This window comes from Rhinatrema bivittatum, chromosome 4 (assembly GCF_901001135.1).
Source record: "Rhinatrema bivittatum chromosome 4, aRhiBiv1.1, whole genome shotgun sequence".
Taxonomy (NCBI): Eukaryota; Metazoa; Chordata; class Amphibia; order Gymnophiona; family Rhinatrematidae; genus Rhinatrema; species Rhinatrema bivittatum.
Window position 1 is genome coordinate 227371991 of NC_042618.1, and position 13593 is coordinate 227385583.

Below are 13593 nucleotides of genomic sequence, written 5' to 3' on the forward strand. Positions count from 1 at the left end.
TAGTCTTTCCTCATAGGGGAGCTGTTCCATCCCCTTTATCATTTTGGTTGCAAGATTAAGGTTGTTTATATACTTAGAACTTGATATAGGGTCTTTTAATCCCACTATTTTAAATATATTGAATATTTTCACCTCTTTTGGATGTTGAGATACTATAAAATATTTGCTTTACTTTTGTTCCCTCCCCATTTGTTCTTTAGACTTTAGGGTGGGTGGTACGTTTTTACCTCTAATTTTTTGTGTGCCACATTTTGTGATGGTGTTGTTTTATTAAGTAGTTAGCAGTAAAGGATCTGCAATTACAACAATGAAGCTTATGATTTCACATCCATTAGTTTAATGATATCAAACCTGTAACTCTCCCAAACCTCCCACGTATAAAGACTTTTTCAGTTTTCACTACAAAAACCACATTCACTCCACAAGGTCTCATCCATTCTCCAATCTTAGGTATCAATATATATTCCATTGATCAGGTAGTCTAATCTAGAATAGTGTCTTCTCTGGAGTGATTCTACGACTGATCTACCTATCAGTACTGTAATCAATAACAAAAATGCCACCCCAAAACACAAAGCAGCTACCAGGCCACTCTTGTCACTAGGTTGAGACTCAGCACTGTTTCCACCTCCTCGTCTTTGACCAATTTGATCTTCTTTTGAATTTATCTGCTCATTAATTTGATTTATAGTTTTCAATGAAGCAGTTGAATTAATATTAGCCAAAGCAATATATGAAAATGACACAGGTCTAGTGGTAGGTGATCTTAAGCTTGCATTTGAAGAGTCTATTTTGAATTCTTTTGAAAAAGGGTATTTTGAAGTTGTAGAGGTAAGTTGAGTTTTAGGAGTAACTGTGGAAGTAGTAGTCAAAGATGGGTGTTGTGGTATAGTAAAGGTGGTGGGCTGAGTGGTAGTTGTAGTGCTGAACTGAGTGGTAGTGGGCACTGTGGTGGGTTGAGTGGTGGTTGTGGTGGTGGCTTGAGTAGTAGTTATCTTGGAGGTGGTGGTGGGTTGAGTGGTGGTTGTAGTGGGTGTGGTTGTGGCTCGAGTAGTAGTTGTGGTGGGGATGGGAGTGGTTGTAGTGGATGTGGTTGTGGCTCGAATAGTAGTTGTGGTGGGGGTGGGTTGAGAAGTGGTTGTGGTGGAGGTGGTGGGTTGACTGGTAGTTGTGGTCGTAGCTTGAGTAGTAGTTGTGGTGGAGGTGGTTGTAGGCTGAGTAGTGATTATGGTCGTGGTTTGAGTAGTAGTTGTGGTGGAGGTAGTTGTAGGCTGAGTGGTGGTTGTGGCTTGAGTAGTAGTTGTGGTGGAGGTGGTTGTAGGCTGAGCAGTGGTAGTGGATGTGGTTGTGGATTGAATAGTAGTTGTGCTAGCAACAGTTGTAGGCTGAGTAGTGGTCATGGCCTGACTGGTGGTGGTGGCTTGGGTAGTGGGTAGAGATGTAGATGCAATAGTAAGTCGACTAGTGATGACACCTTTAGTTGGTGAAATAAATAAATTGGTCCTTTGCAAAGTCTGTTTCTTGGTAGATGTGCTCTGGTTTCCATCATAACCTTCATCTTCATTTGGGGAAATTCCTTCCTTGTGTGAATCATCAGTCTTCTTTAAATCCATCTTTATATCTTCTGTCAGGTCAAGAATCTGAGAAGTGACAGCTTTATGTAAATCATTAAGAGGATCCTGATTGCCTGCTAGGTGTTTGGAGTCAGAAGAAACTACTTGTGAAGAAGATGGATTTTCATGCATGTCCAAGTCTTGATCTGTAAGACCTCCCAAAGGTTGTTCAGCTGAAAAATAAAAAATTACATGTTTTTAAATGATTCACTCTAATTACAGAATCTAAATACTTATGAACTGACTACATCTTGGATCAGAAAATATTCATTTTGCTGCTTTTTTGACAAGCTGCGGAAAGAAAAATGTTACAAGAAACTATATAGCATTGTCCACACCTTAGAATTCTACACGGTGCTCTCCCACTAAGCCCAAATTACCCACCGGCTATAGGATGAACATCTCAAGAAAATCAAATTTTGCTGAATTGCAATGATCATAGAAAGGGATATTTTATTTATTTAACATACTTATTGATCACATCCCCAGCTGTCTAGGGCAGTGCTCAATAATTCAAATAAAACCATAATAATAAAAATAAAACCAAATATGTTTATAAAAATAATGGTAGAGACCTGTTAAAAAGTCAGAGGACATGTTTAATTCTAAGTGCTCATCACACTGTCTCCCCAGCCTGACGCTCAGCATACAATCTCTCCCTTTCCCTCTCCTCTACTAGTCAATCTCTAGGTGTCCTGCAGCCTTCCTCCAGCTGCATGGCTGTGCTTTCCAGAGCCCCTGTAAAGTCTGCATGTTGGAAAACAACATTGTCCCTGACAGATACCACCCTCATTTTATATATATATATATATACACACACACACACATATATATATATATTCACACACACAAATATACATATAGAGTCTACAGGCAGCGCTGACAACACCACCAGCACGATCCAGCTCCGGCTGGAGAGGACAGCATCGGCGGACTCCAGGAGCGGAGGGAGAGCCGCCGCAACAGCGGCCTCCAGGGAGATAGGGCCCGCCCCTGGGTGACCTCATCAGGAAGTGCCCGGGCAACGAGGGAAGAAGGGCGTGCTCCCCAGGCGTCACACGCCGTTATGTCGCGCGCCGAAGGAGTGCGACAAAGGAGCACTCCCCTTTGTGCACCCCTTAGTGCAAACCTTAGTGCTAACAATTGTATATTCAACAAACCCGAAAAACACATTTCTACAATACACATGAAAAGGAAACCTATCAATCCAACGTCATCAGCCAATGCCATCAGCCACTTCAAGACACACAAAAAGAACTAAACATGGATAACCCACAGAATGTAACAAGTAGAAAAACAAAGAAAGACTGTGAGTACCAACACACAAACACCACGCTCATCAACACTAAATCCTACACAAGTTACTTAGCTCTATCGTTCCTACTCTTCAATGCACAATTTATAATAAAGAAAATACCCATCATCACCAACCTACTCAATGATTACAAGCCAGATTTCATAACCATCACAGAAACATGGATAAAAAACACCGACCAAGTCTTGACCAACCAAATTAATAACCCTACCTACAAAATATTTTCAATCCCCAGACTAAAAAAGAAAGGTGGAGGTTTAATGCTAATCAGATGAAACTACATCCTACCAACACCTACACACCACTGGAAATTGCACTAGTTGACTCACCAAAACTACAAATCTTTCTTGTATATTGCCCGCCAATTCACTGGATCGGAACTGCTCACCACTTATAGAATTCATCTTAACCAAACTAACAATCAACAAACCATTCATCCTATTAGGAGACTTTAACAACCATTTTGACACCATCCCCCACTCCCACACATGCAAATTAATTACAGACGCTCTCTCATCCCTAGGCCTCAGTCAAGTCATCAATGGCCCAACTCACAAAGCTGGTCACACTCTGGACCTCATCTTCATCAATACTGACATACACACTCTAGACCTCATCTTCATCAATACTGGTATGGGCTACCAACCAAACAAAGATTACAATCATTCCCTGGTCAGACCACTCTATAATCCACTCCAATCTGACTTCCAACAGTAAATTTACTAAAATAAAAAACCCATCCAAATCCTTCTCCTACCGGCCCCCTTTTTGCAGTGAGACACTTCAAGAAAATCTTCAAATAGCACTAACAAACATAGACCTTTCTAATGCAGGAAACACCACTTCCTCCTGGCTCACCATCACTAAAACTATATCAGACAAGATAAACCCCTTGATAACGAAACTATAAAAAACCCTAAACACCAGAACCAATAGTATAATGATGGCATCAGATCAGCCAAATGTGAACTCAGAAAGATAGAAAAAACATGGAGGAACAACAAAACAATCACACTACTTAACGCCTACCATTCACACTTAGTGGACTACAAAAAACTTATCCACAAAGCAAAGAAAGATTTCTAGTCGAGCAAAATAAACAAATGCCAACATAACCCAAAAATGCTTTTCAATATCGTTCAACATCTAACAAATGCCTCCAATGACCAAACATCATCAGCAGCTAAGATCACAAGCAACGACTGGATGCTGGGCTTGATGGACTCTTGGTCTGACCCAGTATGGCATGTTCTTATACAAATCCTGTAAGACAAATAAATGGATAGAGAGAACTCAGGTAAATAGTTAAATCTATTCTGTTTGAGGGAAACACTCTGCATAGTATGGAGGCTAAGAGCACCCACTCTTCTCTTCCTTCAGGGGGTCTCACACCTGTCAGTTCTGTAGCAGAAAAGTTTGAAATGGAGATATTGAGAAATCATTGAAATTTTTGTTTGAAGTAAAAGGTCCTTCTTTGATTTATAATGGTAACCATGTACGTAAGCTAGGGCGCTGCTAAGGTGATCCTTATTAAAATCGCATACAGGCTTCACTCTGATCCATATAATAACATATGACCACAGCAAGAACAACTAGAGAAGAATCCTTAAACCAGGTATGGCAGCCATAACAAAAGCTGTGCACCTTTTGTTTAAAAAATAGAGTAAAAATATAAGGAAACACTGCTTACAAAAGGTTGCCTAAGAATAAAATATAAGAAGGAAGCAATAGGATCCAAGTAAGTTTTATATTTTGAGCTTTTAGATCACAACACTGCTTTAAATGGAAGTACTGCACAACAAGATTTTATTTAAAAAAATAAAATAAAAAGTTGGCTTAGTACATTGAGGAATATTATTTGTAAAAAAAAGAAAAAGATTATTTTCAAGTTCTGCATTTGTCTGCAGTACATGCAAATTGTTCCTATAACTTAGACTGAAAAGAATGATTTCTGTGGATGCCCTTTAAAGTGTTCTGCTTAGCAAATGGTGATGAACTCATGAAGGGAGAAGCGATTTTAAACCTGATGTTTACAAATGGAGATAGAATCTCCTATGGCCGGGTAGGTGCCCACCTGAGCACCAGTGACCATCAGATAGTATGGTTTGATATAGCAGCCAAGACGGAGAGAACTTACACGAAGATCAAAGTTTTAAATTTCAAAAACACAAATTTTATGGAAATAAGGAAGTAAGTTGAGAAGGGACTAGAAGACTGGGAGAAAATGGGTGAAGTGCAACAAAAGTGGACCAAATTAAAAGAAGCTATAATAAATTCAACAAATCTTTATGTAAGAAAAGTGAATAAAAGAGGAAAAGAAAACTGATAAGGTTCTCTAAAGAAGTGGCTGAAAAAATAAAGGCAAAAAGATTAGCATTCAAAAAGTACAAAGGAACTCAACAAGAGGAGCACAGGTGAGAATATCTGGTGAAGCTGAAAGAGATGAGGAAAGAAATCAGGATGTTAAAAGCTCGAGTGGAAGAAAGGATTACTGGAGATGTAAAGAGAGGTGATTTTTCAGAGAAAGAAGGAAGACTAGAGGTGGGATTATAAGATTGAAAGAAGACAAGGGTCGTTGTGTGGCGAAAGGAAAAAGCAGAAATATTAAATCAATACTTCAGTCCAGGGTTCACCAAAGAAGATCTTGGAGGAGGACGGTTGGTTCTAGGGCTGGTTTTGTTCGATATATTTCCAAGTGACATAGTGGAAGGGTTAGAAAGAAAGACTTGTCTTTTTGAGGATGATACAAAGATCTGCAACAAGAGTGGAGAGAATGAAAATTGATCTAAGAAAGCTTGAGGAGTGGTCAAATATTTGGCAGCTGGGGATTCAATGCCAAGAAATGCAGAGTCATGCATTGGGGGTGCAGAAATCCAAAGGATCTTTACATGATGGGGACGAGAGACTGATGTGCCCGGACCAGGAAAGAGACTTCGGGGTGATAAGGTGGTGGCTAAGGCCAGAAGAATTCTGGGCTGTATCAAAAGAAGCATATGAAGCAGTCAAAATTGCCTGTCGAGCACCTTAGTTACAGACGTACTATATTAAAGACCATCATAATAGCCTTCATCGAACAGTGATGACTTTATATCTCAGCCTTATTTTTAATCATAGGTCTGATAGTTATCTATTTTTCAATATTTTTTTTCTTATATGCTGTGCAAATGTTCAACTTAGCTTTAGTGTAAAACGCTGTCTTTTTTTCAACATCCACGCAGCCTTGCTGCCTCAACATGTTGCTTCATTTCTGGAGACCGTATGTTAAAAAAGACAGAGGCAGGATCGAGGCCATCCAAAGAAAGGCAACCAAAAATGGCTTGCGGTCTGCATCAAAAGCCATATGAGATGAGACTGGAGGATCTGAATCCTCTGGAGGAGAGAAGGGACTGGGAGGGTATAAAATGATGCATGTGAATCAAGCTTTTTCCAGTGGAAGGAAAGCTGTAGAACTAGGGATCATAGTATGAAGGTCCAAGGGGGTAGGACTCAGAGCAATAGGAAATATTTTTCATGGAAAGGGTGGCGAAAGCATGGAATGCCCTCCCAGTAGAGGTAATTAACATGAGAATTGTAATGGAATTCAAAAGAGCTTGAGATAAACACAGAAGATCCCTAGTGGCTAAAAGATGGAAAGGAAGATAAGGGGTAACCTGCATGGAGCGGCAGTTACTACCCTTGACAGAAGGCATAGGGTAACCTGCAGTTACTACATCAACAATATCAAAATAAATAAATTAAAAGAATAAATAAACAAAGCATGCTGGGCAGACTGGGTGGACCATTTGGGCCTTTTTCTGCCATCATTTACTATGTTATGTTATATTATGTTGTGCATGCACTGGGGTACAGTCCACAAATAGGAAGCCCCCAGCCGTTTGACAAAATGGGGCTTCACATTTGTGGACTATAATCCAGTGCTGGCATAGATCCACTTCTGGAAAACCTAGAAAACAGAGGTGATGTTTCTTACGTGCCCCGGTATATAAAAAAATCCGTAAATAAATAAATAAATAGAAGGGATGAGTCACGCAGCTTAAAGTCAAAGCTCATTACATCACAATGGTAAAGAAAACTGGTGGAGGAGCTGGAAGCAGATAATGTATATAAACATGCACAGAAGGGAAAAAAACAAAAATACCACGCAGAGTGACCTGAATCGTCCAGGGCTGGGGGGGGGGCATGAAGGCACTGGCCCCAGGGGTTGAGAGGGAGTTGTGCGCTGAACAAGGGTTACAACTGGGACTTGTGGTTCTGAAAGTACTGGAGCACGGTTCCAGAGTAGCCAAGGAGGAACATTTTAAGAGGGAGATTTTCAGCACATGCCTTCCACTTGCAGTCGTTCTAGAAACTACCTTCTTTACACGGGTAACAACAGGGTTGGATGAGATAGACAGATCGACAGACAGGTAACCATTTCCTCTACCTCTAGCTATCTAGCACAGGAACAAAAAGGCAGGAAATCCTTGCCAAAATTAAAATAAACCATTTTACAACTTGCATGTCTGCAGTTTGATTTATATCCTCTTATTGCTGCTTGTTCTCTGCCTTTTCTTAATTCCATCTCTGCCTCCTCATTCTCCTTTTCTAAACTAATTTTTCCTCTTATTTCTTCAATTTTTCTTTCCTCCATCTGTACATCTCTATATGCAGCAGGCAGCTCCCCCTTTTCCCCCCTCACGCTAACCTGTTACTTTCTCTCACTTGCTTCTGTGATTTCTGCATTTCTAAGAGTTGTATGCACAAGGACACATCATGCTTTATGTAAATGCCGAGTATCGGACCCCTGATACCATGAACTCCAGGTTCCGCCCCACAGACTAACACTAGCCCTTTTACTCCAGCTCGTACCAGAAGTTAAATATCTAGCGTTACGAAAACACGAGTCAAGTCTACGCTCCTCTCTGTACTGGGAAGTAATAGCCAATGCCTTGGTTAACATGGGATCTGCATGGAGGAGCTCTATTCTGTGCTTCAGTTTTTATATGGGAAAACATGTCGCACAGTCTTACGCAGCTTAAGATTCATCAGGGCCTGAGTTGGTGTGTCATGCTCTCTCTCTGGCCTGATTCAAGTCCTGTTATAAAAACGCACATTTTGATGTGCTTTTTCATCAAGCTTTCCCAGAGATGATGGCTTTTTCATCAAGCTTTCCCAGAGAGCTAAAAGCAAGAAGAACAAACTTTCAGCCTTGTCTTATGTTTTCTAAGTTGTTCTCTAAGTTGATCTTAGCTGTTTCATAATAGATTTTACCTTGATTATTATCCGTTCATTATATTCGATATGTTCCATGTAAACCGCCTCCCCGGCGATAGTTATTTCTGTTAAATGTGAACCGGAGTGATATGTATTGTATACAGGAACTTCCGGTATATAAAAACCAAAAATAAATAAATAAATAAAATAAATTTCTGAGGCTGCTTTTAAATCTCAGCCCTTGAGCCTCCTGATCACAGCCTTGTTGCTTGTAATTATTTTCTTCATAAATGAACTTCCCAAAGTCACTTTGTGCTGTATGTTTGTCCTGACTAGACTGTAAGCTCTATGGAGAAGATACTCTTTCCATCTACTAGCTCTTTAGATTTGGATTTTAGATTTAAATTACTCGCCTGTCTAAATCCGAGCTCAAGGCAAGTTACAAATTCAGTATGGGTAGTGGGTCCCTGCCCCACAGCCTTTCAATCTAAGTTTCTACCTGCGTCAATGGAAGATGAAGTAGTAGCAGGAGCAATTGACACACCTTGCCGCACCCCAATCTCCCTCCCTCCCCTGCCAATCAAAATATGCAAACTGGAACAACTGACACTCTCCTTTCCCCAAATACACCCTTGGATGAACTAACATACCTTCCTCTCCTCCTCCAAGTACTATTCTCACCATCCTGACTCCCCCCTCCCCCCCCCCCCCCCCCAAACACACAACTCATACACTCCCTTTTCTGGAGCAATTGACTTACAAGTAACTCCTCATAGCCTACCCCCTTCCTCACCTCACAAAATGTAACTCATCCCCAGGGCCGGTGCAAGGTATTGGGCACCCTAGGCGACCCTTGTGCTGCCATCCCCTCCCCCCCCCCCACCTGTTTCGAGCAGGATAGGCTCCACTTGCGGCACCCTGTGGCTGCTCTTCGGCGCCCCCTATGGCTCGGCGCCCTAGGTGACCGCCGGTTCGCCTAATGGACGGGATGAGGCGCTGGCCCTACTCCCATATCTGGGCACTTTTAAGATTTAATGTGGATTAGAAGTAGAGATCACACACACACACACACACACTCTCTCTCTCTCTCTCTTCCCTTCCTTACCCTAATGCCAGTTTGTTAAGTATATCCACAAGCCCTGGAGACTGATCTCACTCAGCGAAGATTATTAATCTGTCACTGAGCGAAGGAATAATGCCTGCATGTCTTAAATTCATAGAAGGCTGTGCAGTGTTGGCATTAGTTGTTCCAGGGTTGGCCAAGAGACTGAACAGTGTGGAGCAAGTCAGCAAGATTTGAGGAGGCAGACTTGCTGGCATGCGGGGGTAGGGGGCACCAGGGAGTTTGGTTAAAGGCAGACTTGCTGGGGGGGGGGGGTTGAGACACGCAGGCTGACTCATTTGCTTTTGGGGGGACGACAAAGGCAGGCAGGATGGCTGGTGCGGCGGGAATGGCTAATTAAGGATAGGTTGGCTAGTGAGGAAATGGCTGTTTGTGAGGGCAAGCAGGTTGGTTGGGGGGAATGGCTGACTGGGACAGCAGACGTGCAGGCTGGTGGGGATGGAAGGGGGCTGGCTGTGTATGAGAGAGGACAAGCCCCTAAGGTAAATAAAACATTAAATACTTGTGTAAAAATGGGAAAAAGGGCAACATCTAGAAACATCTATGTACACTAATGCTCATAGTATGGAAAACAAAGTCCCGGATGTAGAGGCAGTTTGGAAAAAGCTGATTTGGATGTAGTGCAGGGCTTCTCAAACTTAGTCGGGGGTCACAAAATCTTCAGCTGGGGTCCCAAGTGCCTCAAATGGCACTGTTCTTCAGGTGCCATTTGAGTAGTAGTGGGAGTTAGCATGGGGCCTGTCAGCCAGCACACACTCACAGGCCCTGCAGCGTCATTGCCCTTTCATGAGTTTCTGTGGTAACAGGATGCTCTGCATGAGGCGGGATTGGGGCTGCTGCAGGGCTCATGAGCTTACCCTAGCCCACAGGCCCCATGCTGACTTTCATTAGTAATGCTGCTGCCGCTTGAAAAACATAATCAGGCTTGGGACCGCGCCATTTTCTTAGATGGTGCTGGGCATCCACTGCTCCTACCATGCGACAGGGGCCGACCAATGGCACTGTAGCCCCTGTCACATGGTAAGGGCAAAGGGCCACCGGCGCCATTTTGTTTACTGGCTGCCGACGGCCCAAGAGCGGGAGATTGCTCCCAGGACCCCTGCTGGATCTCCTGCTTTTTTTTAGGGTTGGGTGGTTTTGGGGTTTTTTCGGCGAGAATTGCCGAGAAAAAAAAAAAACCGACTCTATGGAAAACAAAGTTTTCCACAGGTTGGCCAACCCATAGCCCGACCTGAGATAAAAAAACGAAGCACACCACTAATATACTGTACAAGATTGTGATAAGAGTGATTGCTTTTGCCTGCCCAGAAAGAATGCATACATTGTTGTCTGCTCTAAAATACAATATGCACATAGATCAACAAAGGCAGTCTGTCACCATTATCATCATAAGAAGGGAACTGTGTGATTTCCGAAGCTGATGCACACCATCATGTTCATGTGATTCTAGCCTTTTCTGGAGACTGTAGCTCGAAAAGGATAGAAACAGAATGGCTGTGGTCCAGAGAAAGGCGACCAAAATTGTGCCGGGTCTGCATCAAAAGCCATATGAGATAAGACTGAAGGATCTGAATATGTGTACCCTGGAAGAGAGATATGATAGAGGCTTTTAAATACCTGAAGGGTATTAATGACGCACAGGAATTAAACTTTTACCGATGGAAAAGAAGCTGGAGAACCAGGACAATGTCAGGAAATATTTCTTCACAGAAAGGTTGGTAGATGCATGGAATGCCCTCCCAGAAGAGGTGGTGAAGACAAGAGCAGTAATGAAATTCAAAAGGGTGTGGGATAAACACAAAGGATTCCAAAAGGCTAAAGAATGGAAATGAAGATAAGGGTTAACCAATGTTAACTGGAATAACTTGCACAGAGCGGCAGTTACTACCTTAACAGAAGGCATGGGGGTAACCTGCACAGAGCGACAGTTACTACCTTAACAGAAAGCATGAGGGTAACCTGCACAGAGCAGCACTTACTACCCTTAACAGAAAGCATGGGGGTAACCTGCACAGAGCAGCAGTTACTACCTTAACAGAAAGCATGAGGGTAACCTGCACAGAGCAGCAGTTACTACCTTAACAGAAAGCATGAGGGTAACCTGCACAGAGCGGCAGTTACTACCTTAACAGAAAGCATGAGGGTAACCTGCACAGAGCGGCAGTTACTATCCTTAACAGAAGGCATGAGGGTAACCTGCACAGAGCAGCAGTTACTATCCTTAACAGAAAGCATGGGGGTAACCTGCACAGAGCAGCAGTTACTATCCTTAACAGAAAGCATGGGGGTAACCTGCACAGAGCAGCAGTTACTACCTTAACAGAAAGCATGGGGGTAACCTGCACAGAGCAGCAGTTACTATCCTTAACAGAAGGCATGAGGGTAACCTGCACAGAGCAGCAGTTACTATCCTTAACAGAAGGCATGAGGGTAACCTGCACAGAGCGGCAGTTACTATCCTTAACAGAAGGCATGAGGGTAACCTGCACAGAGCAGCAGTTACTATCCTTAACAGAAGGCATGAGGGTAACCTGCACAGAGCGGCAGTTACTACCTTAACAGAAAGCATGAGGGTAACCTGCACAGAGCAGCAGTTACTATCCTTAACAGAAAGCATGGGGGTAACCTGCACAGAGCAGCAGTTACTATCCTTAACAGAAGGCATGAGGGTAACCTGCACAGAGCAGCAGTTACTATCCTTAACAGAAGGCATGAGGGTAACCTGCACAGAGCAGCAGTTACTATCCTTAACAGAAGGCATGAGGGTAACCTGCACAGAGCAGCAGTTACTATCCTTAACAGAAGGCATGAGGGTAACCTGCACAGAGCGGCAGTTACTACCTTAACAGAAAGCATGAGGGTAACCTGCACAGAGCAGCAGTTACTATCCTTAACAGAAAGCATGGGGGTAACCTGCACAGAGCAGCAGTTACTATCCTTAACAGAAGGCATGAGGGTAACCTGCACAGAGCAGCAGTTACTATCCTTAACAGAAGGCATGAGGGTAACCTGCACAGAGCGGCAGTTACTACCTTAACAGAAAGCATGAGGGTAACCTGCACAGAGCGGCAGTTACTATCCTTAACAGAAGGCATGAGGGTAACCTGCACAGAGCGACAGTTACTATCTTTAACAGAAGGCATGGGGTAACCTGCACAGAGCAGCAGTTACTATCCTTAACAGAAAGCATGAGGGTAACCTGCACAGAGCAGCAGTTACTATCCTTAACAGAAAGCATGAGGGTAACCTGCACAGAGCAGCAGTTACTATCTTTAACAGAAAGCATGAGGGTAACCTGCACAGAGCAGCAGTTACTATCCTTAACAGAAAGCATGAGGGTAACCTGCACAGAGCGGCAGTTACTACCCTTAACAGAAGGCACGGGGGTAACCTGCACAGAGCGACAGTTACTACCCTTAACAGAAGGCATGGGGGTAACCTGCACAGAGCGGCAGTTACTACCCTTAACAGAAAGCATGGGGGTAACCTGCACAGAGCGGCAGTTACTACCCTTAAAAGAAGGCACAGAGCGGCAGTTACTACCCTTAACAGAAAGCATGAGGGTAGTCTGCACAGAGCAGCAGTTACTACCCTTAACAGAAGGTATGGGGGTAGCCTGCACAGAGCAGCAGTTACTACCCTTAACAAAAAGATTAAAAAACGTGTTGGGCAGACTGGATGGACCACTTAGGTCTTTTTTCTGCCAACATTTACTATGTTACTATGATTCTTACACTGGTCCAAGAAAAGGTGTCAACCTGCAAAAAGTTCAGTTTTCTCCAGGCCCAATGCAGCCTCCTGAATCTGTATTAACATCGCCTAGAAATCTGAGCAGTATCCCAAATTACAAGCAAAAACCCCAAACAAATGGATTTTTGTTTTTCTTCTACCAGACTCCATATGTTTTACTGGATTTCCTTGAAGTATACAGGCCCATAATACAATACTTAAAATCTAGCAAAATTATAACATTGCAGCTGTTAAAGGAATTAAGGGAAAAATTACCAGCCACTAGTGATCACTTGCATATATCTATGAAATCCAGTACATGCAAAGTATTCCTTTGCCTATCAAATATTTCACTCCAAGGGAACTATTGGAACATCACGTTCTCTCACCCGTTTAAATAATCATTCACATACTGCTTGCTCACAATCTTACTAGGAATGATCAAGGATATAGAAGACATGATTAAGAGGAAACACAGTATTGTTAGCTCTACAGACAATTTCCTTACTCTGTGGCAGCCACAGTCGCTCACTTTCAAGATTTCAGCCTTTCCGGTATCTGGACTATTACTATTCCAAAGCAATTAGGGATCTCCAACACACTCTTGTCCTGCCTTCTCC

The 13593-nt window shown here is 42.9% G+C and overlaps 1 protein-coding gene across 3 annotated transcripts in view; it reads right to left on the reverse strand.

Moving 5' to 3' along the window:
- Positions 1-320: 320 nt before the first annotated feature.
- Positions 321-13593, reverse strand: part of MANSC1 (MANSC domain containing 1) — a 29860-nt gene continuing 16587 nt past the window's right edge. For all 3 annotated transcript variants that reach the window (XM_029599797.1, XM_029599799.1, XM_029599798.1), the window contains exon 5: positions 321-1786. In XM_029599797.1, the coding sequence (XP_029455657.1) occupies positions 447-1786 (1340 nt within the window). In that variant the 3' untranslated portion in view covers positions 321-446. The remainder of the gene's footprint in view (positions 1787-13593) is intronic.